This window comes from Zeus faber (assembly GCF_960531495.2).
Source record: "Zeus faber genome assembly, chromosome: 9".
NCBI lineage: Eukaryota > Metazoa > Chordata > Actinopteri > Zeiformes > Zeidae > Zeus > Zeus faber.
The window spans coordinates 12,506,748-12,525,348 of NC_137197.1; the positions used below are offsets into that span (position 1 = coordinate 12,506,748).

At 47.1% G+C, this 18,601-nt stretch overlaps 1 protein-coding gene across 1 annotated transcript in view; it reads left to right on the top strand.

Annotated features, from left to right (window-relative positions):
* clpb (ClpB family mitochondrial disaggregase) overlaps positions 1-9,138 on the top strand; it is a 33,104-nt gene extending 23,966 nt beyond the window's left edge. The window contains exons 8-16 of the mRNA XM_080007455.1: positions 2,812-2,889; positions 4,085-4,140; positions 4,408-4,452; positions 4,545-4,706; positions 4,977-5,133; positions 5,546-5,619; positions 5,809-5,928; positions 7,442-7,546; positions 7,810-9,138. Coding sequence (XP_079863581.1) covers positions 2,812-2,889; positions 4,085-4,140; positions 4,408-4,452; positions 4,545-4,706; positions 4,977-5,133; positions 5,546-5,619; positions 5,809-5,928; positions 7,442-7,546; positions 7,810-8,007 — 995 coding nt within the window. The 3' untranslated portion in view covers positions 8,008-9,138. The remainder of the gene's footprint in view (positions 1-2,811; positions 2,890-4,084; positions 4,141-4,407; positions 4,453-4,544; positions 4,707-4,976; positions 5,134-5,545; positions 5,620-5,808; positions 5,929-7,441; positions 7,547-7,809) is intronic.
* The last annotated feature ends 9,463 nt before the right edge of the window (positions 9,139-18,601 follow it).

An 18,601-nucleotide genomic window follows, 5' to 3' on the forward strand; every position in this document is an offset into this window, starting at 1 on the left:
ATGCCGTGAAGCTTTAAGCTCCACACGACTGTGTCGGAGTGTCGGAGGATGTTTAATTACACGTGTCATTAAATCCAAGTTGTTTTTATCTGAAAATCCTAGCAGTCTCTACCCGTGTCCCTTGTTCTAACTTACTGTGTTCAAGTTGTCACGGCGGAATGACGACTCGTGTTCTGAGCTTTCATTTGAATTGACAAACAAAATAAACGTAAAGAGGCAGTTCAGTCAATAAATCGTAAGTAAATAAAGGCTGAAATTACAGATGAGTTGTAGATGTGAGTAGAGGAATTAAGCCTTAAAGACAACAGTCTGTACATTTTTTTTGTGTGTGTGTTTTGTTTCTGGATACGCCATGTCGCCATCCCATCTCCCAGAGGACAGCTTCCGCCCAGTTCCTCCTGATAAACTACTGGCCTGCAGCAAGACACACACACACACACACACACACCACTAGAAATAAATACATATAGTGCTACACACAGCAGCTACACACAGGAAAGAGGCTAGATTGATCCAGGTTTAGCTCTCAGGGCTAAGAGATATTGAGGAGAATGATTCCTTGGTAATCGTGTTAGAGCCAACCAGACCTGCCCAATACACACTGGTGTGTGTGTGTGTGTGTGTGTGTGTGTGTGTGTGTGTGTGTGTGTGTGTGTGTGTGTGTGTGTGTGTGTGTGTGTGTGTGTGTGTGTGTGTGTGTGTGTGTGTGTGTGTGTGTGTGTGTGTGTGTGAAAGACACCTTTCATTTGTGTCTCCTTCCTTTCGATGTTGTTGGGGTCCTTTGAGAAATGTCAATGCGCCCTTCTGTCAAAGTCAGTTTCAGTCAACCAAAACGCAGGGACCCACACACTCTCCCTCTCTCTCTCTCTCTGTCACACACACACACACACACGCAGAAGGTTAGACTGTCATTCACACAGGCATTGATAAGGCAGTCCGAGCTTGGGAGCCCCTCTTGTCACTCTCCATCTTAATGGCCATCTCTGACACACTCATTGTCTCCCTCTCTCCCGACCTTATTCCCCCTCTTCCTGATATCTGTTCCTCTTCCCATCCCACCATCTCTGTATCTTGTCATCTTGTTCTCTCCATCCCGCACTCATTCTCTCCTTATCTCTGCCCCCACCCCCCCCTCCCCCTCTCCCTTCCTCTGCTGTCATTATCTCATTCCACATCCCCCTGCGTGTTCTTCCCCTCTAGTCTCCGTTCTCCTCTCTTTCCAGGTCGTGCCCGGCCCCCCCCCCCCCCCCCCCCCCAATCTCATCTCTGCATCCTGCCCTCTTCCACCAAAACTAGCCTGACGTTCCCCTGCTCATTCACGTCCATCGGTTGTTAGCGGGTCGTTTACTGCTCGCATTTTGCGGCCGCCGTGTGCCGCTCTTTGTTCGGTGCCACATGCAAAGACCTTCAGCTGGTGACACGTTTGTCTTTTGTGTTTGCGCTGAGCTGCTGCTGTCATCTGTAGCAGGCGTGGACCAACCTTTTCCCCTGGTGGGCGAAACTGAAACTTAGTAGTGGGTCAATTCCTTGTGAGCAGGATACAAAATAGTAAGAGTCTTCTACTTCGAGTGTATGTTTTAACCATGTTTTTGTTTTCTTCATAAGGCGCTTGCATCACGTATTATAATATCCAACTTTGAATTAGGAGCCGCAAATAGTAAATGTCCAAATGCACGAAGGGCAATTGTGCCCTTAAATAACAAGCACAGACAAACGTTGCCCAATGCCCATCACTAGCAATATAACTCTATGGATTCTCCTCTCTGTTAAACATCTTTTGATTTTCTGAGCTTTGAAAGAGCAGTTTCTGCACATCAACAAAAACATCAGATATTGACTTTTCCTTCCCTAAAAATCCCACCAGGCCAAATGAGAGCTTCTGGTGGGCCAAATCTTGCCTGTCGCGGGCAGAACATTAAGCATCTCTGAAAGGATGAACAACCTCAGAGCTGCTCTACGCGCCGCGCTGTTGACAGCGACAAAGTTCTGATTTTTATTTCTGTGACATAATTGTCAAGTATGGATAGGACTAGACGAGGTAACCCCTCATGTTGACGATCACAACAATATTTAGCTGCTTCTTTCGCATTTTGTCTCTGCGGGCCAAACTATTCATCTCTGGTTCTGGACCACTTGGGTCTCAACAGGTTCAGGTATGAATGGGCGTTTACTTCTCTGTCTAGCAGCTGAAACCACAGCAAACTGCTGTGTGTGTGTGTGTGTGTGTGTGTGTGTGTGTGTGTGTGTGTGTGTGTGTGTGTGTGTGTGTGTGTGTGTGTGTGTGTGTGTGTGTGTGTGTGTGTGTGTGTGTGTGTGTGTGTGTGTGTGTGTGGTTGCTGGGGTGATGGCAGGGTTGGGTAGGCACTCTTTAAGCAGGCGTGTGTGCATGAGGCTGGGATCCATGCTAAACTGATTTAGCCATGGCCGCGCCAGGGAGGCTAACACAATTACCACCGGCTAATGGCCCCACAGACTGAGGGGGAGGAGGGGGGAGGTGGAGGAGGGGGGTGGGGCATGGGTGGATAGCAACCTCGAGGTCTCATCCCTCTTTCTAATTCTTTCTTTCTCTTTTCTGCCTTTTCAACCAAATGTCTCTGACCCTCTCCTCATCCGTACTCTACCTCTTTTATCATCGTTTCTAGGATACCACCACCCCCTCACCCCCCCACCACCCCAGGTCAAGTTAGTTTAGGTGGGCGTCGCCACTGGGGGTGTATTTAAAATACTTAAAATTGGCAAAAACAAAAAGAAACAAACAGAAACGATCAATCACAAGTCGTTACAGCTTTTTAATCTTTCTTTTCTCTCCAGCCATTCGGAGGAAGGAGAACGGCTGGTACGACGAAGAGCATCCTCTCGTCTTCCTCTTCCTCGGCTCCTCTGGAATCGGTACACCTCTCTCTCTCTCTCTCTCTCTCTCTCTCTCTCTCCCCCCCTCCCTCTCCCTCTCTCTCCCCCCCTGTCACCTCTTCTTCCGCCGCAGTCTCCCGTCTCTACTGTGACAGCGTCGAGCGGTCTCGCGAGGAGCCGCCAAAACAAACAGGACACTTGAGCGAAATGAGAACTGTTAGCATTTCCTGAGGCGCGTGGAAGTTCATTATCCTCGAGGAAAAAACGTTTGTTAAAATGTCCCAGAACCAAAGCGTGAAACAGGAAAGTTCATCAAAGCCGAGTCGCCAACCCAGAATTAGGGCTGAGCGACACATTGATATAATATCGATTTTGTGATATGAGACAAGGCATCGTCTGGGATTTTGGTTATTGGGACATACAGCAGTTAAATTCTGTCTTTAAGGCTGCATTACAGTAAAGTAAGGCAATTTGAATCAGTGCCTCCACCATTGATATCCACATAGTTGCATCAAATGTGGGAATGACACTATAACGATGCAGCACCACCCAATCAAATACTTTCTTAAGCGGGTGAGTCTTATTCAAAGAGGCTGCAATAAAGGCTAAAACTCAGGAAAGTGACGGACGATTGAGATAGTGAATGACAGATGGATGAAAAGAGAGAGAGAGAGAGAGCGAGAGAGATAGAGAGCGAGTAAGAGAGAGATGTGGTTGCCCAGTGAGAGGAAGAGGAGCACGAGAGAGAGAGACAGGGAGAGAAATGACAGGCCGGAGAGATGGATGAAGGAAAGACAGTGTTCATATTCTCTGTTGCCTTCAGCGACAGACAGTAGCCAGAAGACATCAATATTAAAGAGAGCAACAAGGCACACACACACACACACATACAAAGACCCACGCCATAACCGTATGCATACCAAACACAAAAAACATCAATATCTTATATGAGCAGAATATTTTACTGACAAACATAATGTGTGTTTCTGGAGAGAGGCACGAGATTAAAAGCTCTGAAGACAGGAAAAAACAAAAAAAAACAAAAGGCAGGATTTAGGCCAGCACAGTCAGAAGAGAGATACCGCATCTCTGTCTGTCTTTTCTGGAAATGAAAGAGAGAATTCCTCTGAAACCGTTCGAATCCCCAAAACTTGGACGGAAGTATTCCATGTACGATCAAACAATTCGATGTTGCTTTTCACATTCTTCTCATTTTCAATCTTCTGCGTCACAGGGAAGACGGAGCTGGCCAAGCAGGTTGCTCGCTATATGCACAAGGACATCAAAAAGGTCTAAAGTCACACACACACACACACACACACACACACACACACACACACACACACACACACACACACATTGGCACCGGTTTCTAACCTGTTGTAGAACAGGTGGGAGAAGCTCTGACAAGCTGCCAAAGAGGCATCCGTTGGCACTTGTCGCCATCAACACTCACAGCGTTGCCTGGATCGTGTTTGAGACGACGCAGATTAAAAACGCAGCCGCTCAGATCTGGACGTATTTGTGAGGTCACAGTGCGGCTTCTTTGATTTTCAGGGTTTCATTCGCATGGACATGTCCGAGTTCCAGGAGAAACACGAGGTGAGCGAACTACGATCATTTCTTTCCGCTTTTCAAGGTGACCATGCCGCAGTTTTGGTTTGGACTCTTTCTTGTGCGTCCCCCACGCGCAGGTGGCGAAGTTCATCGGTTCGCCGCCCGGCTACGTAGGTCACGAGGAGGGGGGTCAGCTGACCAAGCAGCTGAGGGCGTACCCCAACGCCGTGGTGCTGTTTGACGAGGTGGACAAAGCGCATCCCGATGTCCTCACCATCATGCTGCAGCTGTTTGACGAGGTGGGTCCAACCGGAGCTCGGTAAATAAAGTGCAAAAATCCATATCAGGGTAGAAACCCTTCTCCTTGGAAGAAACCGCTTACCCTTTTGTTCCTGCCCGGCAACAACAAAAGAAAAAAAGGTCAGCACACTTGATTTTAGTTTTTTTTTTTTTTTTTTTTGGGGGGAGGTTTTTTTTTTTGTTTTTTTGTTTTTTTTTTCATCGTTTTAATTCAATCCTTTTTCCCCAGACGTCCTCTCCTCTCACTCTCGTACCTCTCTTGCTTTCAGGGTCGTCTGACGGACGGCAAAGGGAAGACCATCGAGTGTAAAGACGCCATCTTCATCATGACCTCCAACGTGGCCAGCGACGACATCGCCCAGCACGCACTGCAGCTCCGGCAGGAAGCCGAGGAGCTGGGCCGCAGGAAGCTGGCGGACAACCTGGGTGAGTGGGAAACGCACTGACACACCTCCAAAATGGATGGCTAACTGAGGCCAACCTGGGAAAATAAACGTGAAATAAAATAGACAATAATAATATCAAATAAAGGCTGATATCCAATGTACAAATCTCTTGGTGCTAGTTAGTTATATTAATAAAGTACATTCCAGGTTCAGTCACATTATAATACTTAATGTAGAATAGTGGATTAGTGGCAATGATTCTATATTTCATTTAATCAGAGTCTGATAGTCCCTCTGAAAATATTGTATAGGAAATATTTTAGGAATGTCAACAGTGGTTTGAAATAGTCACAATGTAAGGGATGCAAAGATATTGCAAATGGTGACCGTATCATGGGAATGACCTGGAATTCCACCTGATCACCTTCGGAACTTTATTGTGTTGTTCGCAGAGGATGTTCAGAAAAGTGACGACGTCAAAATCTCCCGACAGTTTAAGGACTCGGTCATTCGGCCAATCCTGAAGGTAAAAAAAAACAACTAAAAAAACAAACAAAAGGCACACACACGCTCCCAGATATACACACGATTATTTTGGTGGGGTTTTTTGGTTTTGTTTTGAGCTCTTGTTTCATGAAAAGCCTGAGGATTTTTGTTGTTGTCTTCGCGAAGAGGCCCTTAATTGCTGTAATTAATTGTTTTGGTTTCCGTCTAGGCCCATTTCCGAAGGGACGAGTTTCTGGGGCGGATCAATGAGATCGTCTACTTCCTTCCCTTCTGCCACTCGGAGCTGCTGCAGCTGGTCAGCAAGGAGCTCCACTTCTGGGCCAAGAAGGTAAAGACGGTCCGGACGGACGGACGCTGGACATGAGGGTGTGTGTGTGTGGGGGGGGGGGGTTAGGGTTAGGTTTAAAAAAAAAACTCAAGAAATGAACCCCTGGCTGTGCGTCGGGGTGAGGGACGGCGGCTCTGACGTACCTCAGCGCCGAGCTTACGTGCCCGCAGAAAAGGAAAGAGCTGTTGAAGTGTGTGTGTGTGTGTGTGTGTGTGTGTGTGTGTGTGCGTGCGCGTGCGCGTGTGTGTCCGTCCGCGCGCCTTTGTGCGCCACCGTTCATTTTATCGGAAAATCAGCTAAAATTCTGTCGTTTTTTTTGTTTTTCCAATCCCCCTCAACGCGCTTCCCCGGAGCAAGCCCACATTTTTATTTACAAGCTCAGTCCTCGTGGGGATTGAACGCCGAGCCGACATGTGGAAACAGAACCCTGCCCCTCTGCCCCCACCCCCTCCGCAGCCAGATCAATATGACGTGCCGCTGCTCCTCACTATAATGTGATTATTGTGTTTAACATGCGGAGCCTTCATCAATATTTAATTATTAATATTCCGGCTGCTGTTGTGACAGCCCACCCCCCCAAAAAACACACCCCTCCCCCCGCCCCTCCCCAGGCAACAATCAGGGATCCACCTCCTGGATGTGTTCATGTTTAACCGGTGTGTGCGCACGTTTATGTAAATGAGACGGCGCGCTTGCGATTTTCAAACGCCGCGTGCGTGTGTGTTTTTTATGCGTCCGTGAAGGTAGCTGCACCGCTGAGGACCAACCTCGCCGGCAACAAACGGCAGCCGCAGAGTAGATTGAACGACGTTATTCCATTAGAGTTATTCCATTAGTGTGGAAATCTAATACAGCTGTTCATTATCCATTTATGTCTTATATTTTTTTTTTCTCGAATTAAATGAGCGAAACGACAACACCGCTATCGTGCCCCGCTATTTTATAATTGCTAAATTATGAGTGTTTGTGCGTCTCTCGCGTAGGAGCGGGAGGCGTCTTGTTTATCGAATGGGGTGTTAACACCAGCGGCTAAATGAGCTGCTCTGATCACTACTATTGACTGCTGTTTCATTAAAACGCATTAGGCCGCGTTGGTTAGGCGCTGGCACACATGCTGCGTGACACCGTCCTCTGTCTGCCGCCCATTCCCTGTTATCTCGCTCCTCCCGTCCCCTCTCTCCCTCGCTTATCTCTCTCTCCGCTGTGCACTTGTGCACTGTTATTGTTTTTTTTAATACTTTTCCGTCTTTTCAATATTGCCTCCATTAGTCTCTCCCCCATTCCTTATCTCCCTCCCTCCCTCTCTCTCTCTCTCTCTCTCTCTCTCTCTGTCTCTCTCTCTCTCTCTGTCTCTCTCTCTCTCTCTCTGTCTCTCTCTCTCTGTCTCTGTCTCTCTCTCTCTCTCTCTCTCTCTCTGCCACTCCAACACACCCTACCAAACAAACAAACACGCGCACACACACACACACACACCTAACCGACCTCTCCTTGTCTGGTTCTCCCTCCCTGGCAGGCCAAGCAGCGGCATGGCATCACTCTTCAGTGGGATCGGCCCGTTCTCGACTTGCTGGCCGGCGGGTACAACATGCACTACGGAGCACGCTCCATCAAGCATGAGGTAGAAACACACACACACACACACACACACACACACACACACACACACACACACACACACACACACACACATACAGAAAAACAGAGCCACAGACCTGACTCAGGACTCATATAGCAGAACCACACATCCTCTACTACTGACCACTACACAGTCCCAGGCTACACACACACACACACACACACACACACACACACACACACACATACACATACACATACACGAGGGTAAACCTCTCCTGTTTGTGTGCAATGTGAACATTACAGGTGGAGCGGCGGGTGGTCAACCAGCTCGCTGCGGCCTACGAGCAGGAGCTTCTCCCCAAAGGCTGCACTCTGCGCCTCTCGGTCCACTCGGACAGCCAGGAGGAACCGAGTCCGCCCAGTTTGCGGCTGGAGCTGGTAGGAGAGGACAGCTCCGCCCAAACGCTGGACATCCGTCCTCCACTCAGCCCCGAGCACTAACGCGCACGCGCGGGGACACGGCAGCAGACAAGTATATACGCACAGCATCTGAGTATAAACACAGATATGATGACACGGACAGGGGAAAACACACACCCTCCATCACTCTCATCGCTGCAGCCCTCTAGTGTGGTTATTATCACTGTTACCTCATCATCCCACCATGAAGACGTTAGCGAGGGGAAGAGATGGACGGACCGACGTGACGGAAGTGACCAATAAAAGTACCTCTCCTTTTAACACATCTCTGCCTCTTCATTCCCTCTACACTGTTCAGCCCAAATGTCGCGTGCACACGTATCGAATCTTAAGATATAATTTAAAAAGTCTAATAGTCGAATAGATGAGATCGCAGAGATGTCGTGGAATGTTTTACATAGAAAGACCTTTGGATGGATACATCAGAAAAAGTGCTGTTGTGTAGGTGTTTTTTTTTCGAGGCACTGGTGAACACAATGTTTGTTTTGACATTTAAGGTCGAGGTCTATGCACTGATGCAAGGATCCTGTTGAAGCAGGTCTCGTTTTGGAAAACCAAGCAGGGAATTTGCAAATGGGAAGTGTGAAGTCCCATTTTATTGCTGAAACAACGTGAATTATATCAAAGCATGAAACAGAATTTTCGCTTCTGTGAATGTTGGATGTTTAAAACGTTTTCTTTAAAGTAATGTAAGCTTTAAAGATCAAATATTGTGAGCCATTATTATTTATTAAATGTTCGCAAATAATGCACGTCTTGTGGGAAATAAAATAACAGAATTATAATAGTACAAATACTATATATATATATATTTACATCGTTGGTGTACTCATTGTTTTGTTAAAAATGCAATAGAAAGTATACTAGTGCACAGCAGTTGAAAAATGGGTTTTTAAAACTGAATTATTTGCCTTTGTTGTAGGTTACATGCGCGTCGCTCGTCTGTCAAAATGTTTTGCTGCCCCTCAGCATGGGATGTCTTTGCAGGCAAATTAATTTGACAATGCGAGGAATGTAGACACATTAAAAACCACAATATTCAAACACTTGTATCATAAATGTTTGATGTTGTCCAGAAAGGAGATGATGTAGCAGTTGGAAAAAGAATGACATTTTCCCCTCTTGTGTCCTGACGTCCACTGTGTAAATAAAGTCACTAGAGGGAATTCCTCCTCCTCTCTTGTTCTGTTGGTGTTGCTCTATCACTCCTGATGGATGGATGGATGGAAGAACAGACAGACAGATAGATGGATGGGTAGAAGAAGAGACTTGACGGATGGATGGATGGATGTGTGGTTGCGTTGGTGATTGGCAGTCAGTGCATGCCGGTTCCTCCATGGGTGGGAGTCCTACAACAATAACGGCTGTCCCACCCGGCGCTACAACGTGACAGGGGAATTCGGCTGGAATGCGTGTCAGCGTGGGTGTGCCCGTCGCCGGACATTGAGTGGAAGTGTAGCCGGAAGTGAACGTCTTTTTGGGTGGAATTCCATAGAAATGTACGGCGACACGCATACATACACACTGCGAGCATGTGGCCCCTGGAGGGAGGGATTAGCACGAGAAAGGCCCGCGCTGCCTCTGACTGGGACCCAGTCTGGACCCCCCACAACCCACTCAGACCCGTGCTGCTTCCCATGATCCCACATACTGCAGCGCTGCCACAAGTTGTTTACAACACGTGGGTTATCTTTTACAACCGCGTTGTGGATTTTAAAAAGTGACACAAAAAAAGGATTTGCCCCCTTCCTGGTTACCTCTACTGTTGCATGTCTCAATGATTGGTTTCAGATCTTAAGAAGAAACGTAATATTAAACGATGGGAACCCGTGTAAACACATAAAATGTCTTCAATTATTTTATTTATTTCAAGAAAAAAGTTATCAAACACCCATATCACCGACGTGAAAAAGGTAATTGCCAAAGGCCAATTTATAAATTTAATAACTGTCAAGTCTTCAAAATTCAATCTGCTGTGGAATTTTAGTCAACTCTTCTTTGCAGAACTGCTTTCATTTAGGCACATTGGGAGGTTTTCTGAACTTTTTTATTTTTCATTCTCACCGTCAAGTACATTTCCGTGTATAAGTCATTATCTGAACTTATCGATTATTGACTTGCAGGGTGTGTGATATTTGAACTGAAAGGGAAGATGTTCCCATTACTCCCAATGGGTGTGGCCGGCCTAATGGCAACTCAATGAGAGAGGGTTAATGATGGCCCTGCGGCTGGAGAGGGTTTGCCAAGAGCATTTCACCAACAACACAACGATCACTCATGCTGTAAAGGTTCTTCAATTTAGAAACACATTTGTTTGTCTTTCTCTGCATGAGACACAGAGATCGTCTCCAAAAGTACTGCATGGCCAAGGGCGTGGTGGTGGCAGTGGTGGTGGTGGTGGTGGTTTGGTGCTTCCAGAAACGGCTGCATCTGCACAGTAGATCAGGTTTTGCTTCGATACCTCCAGGCTGTTCCTGTCTCATATGACGCACACGCATCTTAACTTTATGGTTTTAAAATGACTGCTGCTGTGTGTGTGTGTGTGTGTGTGTGTGGTGCGTACATACGTTTGTGTGTGTATGTGTTTGTGTGTGTGTGGGGGGGATGCTTGCATGTGTTTGTGTGTGTGTGTTTCCATGCGAGTGTGTGTGGATGTGTTTATGTGTGTGTGCTTATGCATGTGTTTGTGTGTGTACATGCGTGCGTGTGTGTGGAGGGGTGCGTGCATATGTTTATGTGTGTGTGGGGGGGGGCTTGCATGTGTTTCTGTGTTTGTGTGTATGTGTATGTGTTTATGTGTGTGTGTATTTGTGTGTGCGTGTGCATTTGTGTTAATGTGTGCATGTCCATGTGGGCATGTGTGTGTTTGTGTGTGTGTCTCTGCGTTTCCATGCGAGCGCGTGTGGATGTGTGTGTGTGTGTGTGTGTGTGTGTGTGTGTGCGCGTTTGTGTGTGTGTGTGTGTGTGCGTATGCATGTGTGTTTGTGTGTGTGTGCATATGCATGTAATGTGTGTACGTGTGTGTGTGTGAGAGAAAGAGACGTGTTTCTGTGTGTATCCGTTTCCCTTCCCTGAGGAACACAAGAAGAAGAAGAAGAAGAGAAGGAGGGAGAGAAGCTCTTAGTCTCTCCGTCAGGCTATTTCTGACTGCAGCCATTTCGCTGATTAGATTATGGAGAGGTAGAAACCTAGACCTCCATCCTTTTAACCTCTCTAGGCCTCCCTCCCTCCCTCCCCCTGTCATTGAATTTCCAGCTCACAATTTTGTGTTTTCCATCCAAGTTTCTCCATCTCTAGCATGGAAAGGAATAAAGAAATAAAACTTAAAAAAAAAAAAAAAAAAGGCCCAGATGTGGGTGTGATGGAGCAGGACATGCACCCACCCCCAAGAAATAAAAAGCTAAAAACAGATAAAAGACCATCTCGAATATCAGATCACTTTAAACCAGGCTCACACACTCGAGCGGGGCGGCGCCCTGTCCCTCAAACCCCTGCAGGTGGAGGTGGTGAGTGATGACGTCACGACCGCCTCCGGCGCACCGCCCGGCACCCTTTGCCGCCGCTCTGCTATTATCATTTGTGTCCCTGCTCTTAACGGGGGGGATTTTCATCCGCCGTCCCTCGCCCCTGCTCTCATCTCCTCCACCGCCACCTCCACCCTCCTCCCTTCCACCCTGCTCCCCGGGGCGCCGCGCGATCGACTCCACCGCGCGCGCGAGCGGCGTGCTCGTAATGGTGCGCTCCACTGACCTCGGGAGTCGGAAGTCGGGGCTGGTGAAATAAACGCTACGACTTCCGGGGGAAGAGGCGAAACGCGCCGCCCGCTCAACGCCGCCACCCGAGTTGACCGCGTTCCACGACAAGTCGGGAGGCCGCGATGGACGCCTCCCTTTGCGGCGCTTGCTCCTTCGGGATGCAGATGACCGCAGAACAAGTATGGGACCGGGTAATGGAGTGCTCCTCTCGGGGGTCCGCGAACATCAACACGTTCACGTCCAAATAGACTTAATAATAAATAATAAAGTAAGTAAATCAATAAACAGATAAATAAATAGAAAAATAAATAAAATTTAATTAAAATAATAATAATAATAATAATAATAATAATAAAAATAATTATAATAAATATAAATAATAATAATAATAATAATAATAAATGTTACTACAGCTTTCACTTATTGTTCATGCGCGGGGCAGCCATCTTGGAGTTCGAGGTCGGGGTTGGTGAGGTTCCGGTTGAAATTCCCCGCTGGGAACTCGGAACATCTTCCCAGTTCAAATGGAACGGGGCCGGTTTTCCCACGGCTGCTTGTCCCACACCCGATAAAGTCTAATGCATCATAACCGACTCTGGATTTAGTGTTTGGAGCCACGCCTCACTTTGGGAGGAACATCTATCGTTATTATAGTTCTTTTGGTTGGGCTGAACTAAAGTCCCGGGGCCATTTTTCGCCGTAGATTCGTTCCCCAACGCCACTGACGCCCAGCAAGGACCGAGACCCGCGAGGACCCCACGACCCGCGGCAACTCGCCCGGTCGGGGTCAAACCGGCACTTCCGCCTCGGGGCGGCGCGCAGCGGAAGTCACACAATCCCAGCAAACCCAATCGAATCGGAGAAGTCGAACGAGTCTTTATTTTTTTTTTTATTATTATTATTATTATTTTTTTTTTACTGAGTGACTCGTCAAGAACCGAATCCCCCCCCCCCCCCCCCCCCGCCCCCACCCCAAAAAAAAGGAGTCGTCACTCGTTGAGTCTCTGTGGCTCTACCTCGCGGTTACCGAAAGCCCGGGCACGTGACAGTCCCCTGGGAGAATTAGCATAAAAGACGAATAAAGGACCCACGCGCACGCACGCACACACACACACACACACACACGCACACACGCACGCACACGCACACGCACACGCCCGCACCACCCACCCGGCCTGCCTCTTCTTTTCTTTTTTAAAAGAAAAGGGAACAAATCCATTCTGCCTAATTCGAACCTTGCTCAGGGACAGCTCGCGTGGCAGATTGCGTCCTAATTCGTTTACCGGGAATTTAATTCAATTAGCTTCCCGCGGCTGCGCGCGCCCCGCCGCCGGGCCTGCTCTCGGAGCGCGAGGCCAGAGCCGCAGATCGAATTAGCGCGTTTTTTTTTTGGGGGGGGGGGGGGGGGGGCTCTGCCGCGCGCGCGCCCGTCACGCGCCGCTCCAGCTGTGCCGCGCGCGTGCGTGTCCTCCCGGGACGACGGGTTTTTTTTTTTTTTGTTTTTTTTTGTTTGTTGTTGTTGTTGTTGTTTTTTGTTTTTTTTTAAATCCTAAAAAAAAAAAAAAAAAAAGTCGTTTTTAAGTCGTCCGCCTCTCTCCGTGATTCCGGGACTGGAGAAGCGCGCAGCGCAGATCAACGCTCGCGGTGTGTTTTGGTTTAGAGATGCGCTGGATATTTGGGTGTCGTTAACGCGTCTATTGCAGTAGACCCCTCCTGTGTGTGTGTGTGTGTGTGTGTGTCATTAATAATATGAATGTCGCCACGTTTGTAACGGGAGTTAATTCGATTTATTTATTTTTTAATCATTTGAATGTTGTTTGTTCCTGAACGCGTGTGTATCATGTAAACGCTTATGTTACTGCAATACTCGACATTTGCAGGTATGCGCGCAAACCGGTTCCCTTTTATTTGTATTTATTATTTTTCCAAAATGTAGAAAACGCAACAAACAAAATTGTCGAGGAAAAAAAAGCGAAATTCTCCGGCCCTGGGACGGATGCTCAAACGAAATCGAACGCATACATTTGAGTTCTTTATTTTAAATCCGCTGTCAGAAGACGATCGGTTATAATAAAGAACTCAATTATCAGGCAATGAACGTCATTTAGTCCGATCGGCTTTGCTGTGCAGGACAATCGGTTCAGGCCCCTTTTCTTTCCCGGACTTGCGCATGTAAACCCAACACGAGTGTCGCAGTATTTCCACCTCCAGAAACGCTATTTCGTGTTAGAACGCGGCAGCGGCGCTCACTTTCCGACGCGTGACACGCTGAGTTTTGGGTTTCGCGCGATAGAAGGATCCCCGTCGGTGCGGCTCAGGTCGCCGCGTCGCCGTCCCCCCGACGCCGCCGGCCGCGCACGGGCCCCGCGGCGCCGCGTCACGGTGCATTTGGGGTAATTCTCGGGACTGAAACGCGGCCCCCCCAACCCCCCGCCCGTCTCGCGCCCACCACCTCTCATCAATCACCGGTAAATCAAATGCACGCTCGCTCGCGTGGAACCGGAACGGCGCGTGTTTTCGGTTATTACACGCGCTCCGAGGGAGAGGCGACGAGACGACACATTCCGGTGACACCGGCGGGAAAGCGGCGGTCGGTCCGCGGCCGTCGCCACTTCGGGATGTTTATTGATCCGGGTCATCCTCCTGAATCATATTTTAAAGCCTGATCAATCGGGCCTTTCCGGTTCCAGCCGTGTGCCGAGGCCTCCAGGAATTTTTAAGCCGACGATCTCTCTTCCCCTTCTATTAATTCTGTCAAACCAGGAGGGTGGGATGGATGCTCCGAACGATAATAGAATAATAGAAACGAAATGTAAGCAAAACGAACATTTACATCCGCGCAAGCGGATACAAAGCATTCCCGACCCGGTCAATCGGTTTAGGCAGGAAATTAATATTGTGATCCAGTTCCACTTGTAAATCGCGATTAAGATCATATATCTCAAATTGTTTGAGATATAAATCATTTTCATGAACGACTTTAATTGAATTTAATATCGCCCGGCCTACACAAAAAAATGAATAATTTATTTTTCAAGCTTAAAATGACAAAACAAAACATGTTGGCCTAAATATAATTAATTCTCAGTTGTTACTTATATCATATAATATTATTGTCGAAACCTATGCAAATTTTTTTTAGATACGTCAAATATCATCTAAAAATTACGAGTAATGCCAATTATGTTGTTAAAACGAATTATAACCTTATAAATAATTTCCGCCACAAATAAGGTGTATTAAATGTTCCTAAACTGGAATTCTCATTGGAGGATAACGAATATCTATAAATATAACTTAGAAATCAATATTGGAGTCGTTATATTTCCTTAATTTTTATTCCATTTTATTTTTTTGCACCTGTCAGCTGTTGGCTTCCTTTCTTTATCTGCTTGATATGACTTTATCTTAAAGACCATGCGCACTTTATAGTAAGGGCCAACCATTTCTTTTAATCATGGAAATGGGAGAGTGTCTTTGTTAATACCCGTCAGTCCTGTGGTTCATGGATTTTTATCACGACACTGATGAGCTGTGAACAATAGGAACAATATGGTTCATTTCAGGGATAAATATCGACAAAGTCACAACAGACTCCTGCATCAAGTCTCAATTGAACACAAGATCTCTCTCTCTCTCTCTCTCTATCTCTCTCTCTCTCTCTCGCTCCTTCCCTCTCTCATTGCCTCTATCTCTCTCTCTCTCTCTCTCTCTCTCTCTGGTGATGGATGGAGCGGTTTGATTGACAGCTCCAGGACAGAGACCGGTTGGGCCTCCCGCGTGGCTTTTCTTCCAACCAGAATGTTGTGGATGTCCTATTCTCTCACACCACCCCTTAGGCCTATCCATCCACCCATCCATCCATCTGTCCATCCATCCATCCACCCATCCATCCATCCATCTATCATCCATCAATCCATCCATCCATTATCCATCCCATCATCTGTCCATCCACCCATCCATCTATCCATGATCCATCCCATCCATCCATCATCCGTCCATCCATCCATCTATCCATTATCCATCCACCCATCATCTATCTATGATCCATCATCCACCCACCCATCCATCTATCTATGATCCATCATCCACCCATCCATCTATCTGTGATCCGCCCATCCATTCACCCATCCAAATCTATTCACAATCCACCCATCCATCCATCTATCTATCCATGATCCAGCCAACCACCCACACATGTATCTATTTATGATCCATGTTCCATCTACCTATCTGTCTATCCATGATCCATAATCCATCCACCCATCTATCATCAATCATCCACCCATCCATCTATCTGTGATCCAATCCACCCATCTATTTATCTATCTATCCATGATCCAGCCACCCATCCAGCCATTTACCTATCCATGATCCATCCATCCACCTACGATCCAGCCATCCACCCATCTATCTATCCATGATCCACTCATCCATCCACCCATACAAATCTATCCATGATCCATCCATCCATCCACCCATCCATCTATCCATGATCCATCCACCCATCCATCTATCCATGATCATCCACCCATCCATCCATCCACCCATCTGTCTGTCACAGCCTTGGTTATTTCAGGGCAATCTGCATTCACGGGAGCTTGGCCTTGGTTCCCTGGAACATGGGAGAGGACCATCCGAAACAATTACCGTCAGAGAGGAGGAGCGAGAGAGAGAGAGAGAGAGAGGGAGCGTGTGAGAGAAATCCTAAGGCTATTAATAGGCTATTTCTCTCATCCTCCCTCACCGTTGAAATGAGACGTTTTCTGAGTATGAGTCACAGAAAAGTGCAACACACGTGTTTCCGTGTGTGAACACTCCACGGCCCCCTTCCTACCACACCTCGCTACACACAGACAGAGGGTTGCATCTTTAAAAGAGAAGGTTCACGAACCCAAGGCCAATAGATACCACGAGGTGAGACAAGGTGATAAACACACGATTAAACACTTCCCCTCTTTCTGTTCCTGCTACTTCTGGGATGGGGGGGGGGGGGGGCTGAGGTGCTGAGGTGCGTTCAGAGGAGTGAGGGTGGGACGTTTCTGGATCCGTCGTGGTGGCGGCTCTCTCCGGGGACTCGAGGAGCCTCTTGTGGTCATTGTCCTTAAACTGGTGTTGACTCGGAGGCCATGAATGCAAATGATCTCAGTTACTGTTTCCGTTAAATCGCCCATGAATTTAAAAGTCCAAAGTTAAAGCCTCCGCTGAAGCCCCCCCCCCACCCCCCACCCCCACCCCAGCGCAGGGATTAGGGGTTCCGAGGAGAATACCCTGCAGAACCTTTGAAGGGATTAGAGTGGGAGAGCTGCTGCTCGCTGCTCTTTTGGGAAGCAAAGCGGTGCTCTGGCTGCAGAGGTTTTTTTTGTTTTTTGGTTTTTTTTTTTTTTAACTTTGAAACAGTTTAAGTTTCTTGGTAAACTCACCTCTGAACCCACCAGACGGGACGCGGCACCGCAACAGACGGAGCTGGCCGAGGATTCGCGTTAGACTATGGCCTGCAGGGCGTGCGTGCGTGCATGCGTGTGCGTGCCTACGTGTGTGTGTGTGTGTGTGTGTGTGTGTGTGTGTGTGTGTGTGTGTGTGTGTGTGTGTGTGTGTGTGTGAGTGCGTGCACTAAATCCTATACCCTAATGAACGTATTCCATAAGTACACCAACAAAAATAACTTGCAAAAAAAAACCCTTGCTCGCAGCTTAAATATTTCATTACAGGACATTAAACAATAAAAGTGCAAAAAAAAAAAAAGACTTGGTAGGACCACAGCATGACTTTGTGGAGATAACATTTAACGATGATTCATCGTAGATCTACAATAACAAGGACAGGTGCATTCCGGCCCGAGGCGCAACACACACTGCAACACTTTAAACTGATGTGATTATTAACCGTCTTCATGGACCGAAGTAACGCCATAGCTGTTTACGATGCGCCATTATGAGCCATAAATTAATTTAAAATAAGTGATAAAAAAAAACGCACATGCTGTATTGACTTACATTAACACGACGATACATTCATTCTTTTTAAAGACATGCTCTCCGTTTATTCTGGCATGAAATTCAAGGACTTTCAAGTTTTTTTTAAGCACATTTTTCTTTTTCATTTTCAAGAACTTCATGCAACACACATATAATAAATGTTCAATGTCAGGGCGGGGTTAGATTTACATTTCCCCGGCATGGTCTGTGTCGTAAAAATGATTCCGGATTATGTAACAACTTGAATAAACACAACCAGGAGGAGCGCCACAGGTTTTCCATTATCACGGTTTGTTTTTTTCAAGGACTTCAGCACAAATGGGGGTATTTTCAATGTATTCCAGTACTTAATATCTATATTTGTATCTGCATCCAACATACGGGGGAAAAAAAAACCCTTGTATGAAAATGTAATTGGTAAAATAAATAAGATTCTGATTCGGGTTCGGAAACGACAAGGCGTGTGCATCCTGGACCCCAAGTGTTTTTTTTTTCCGCCTCATTTTGCGTAGTGTGCGTGTGTGAACGCGTGCGTGCGTGCGTGACTGCGCAATGTCATTGAAGCGTCATCGCCATGTGCTGTTGCCTCCGGGCGGGTCAAGCCGAGATAAGAACATTTTAAGCTCTTCTTCCACCAACAAAAAAAAGCATTTTGATTTTAATTTAATTTTTCAAAAAAAAAAAAAAAACCCAAACAAACCCGCAAGGCTGGTGAAATGTCTCAAGATGTGTGCACCTGAGCTGTTTTCCCGCTCCTCCTCCTCCTCCTCCTCCTCCTCCTGGTTTCTGGTGTGAGTTCAGTTCGTGCGTGTGATGTGACTTATATCACTTTGTATGACACTGCACAATAAACCTAAACCAATTGCAGGAGCGGCAATGCGT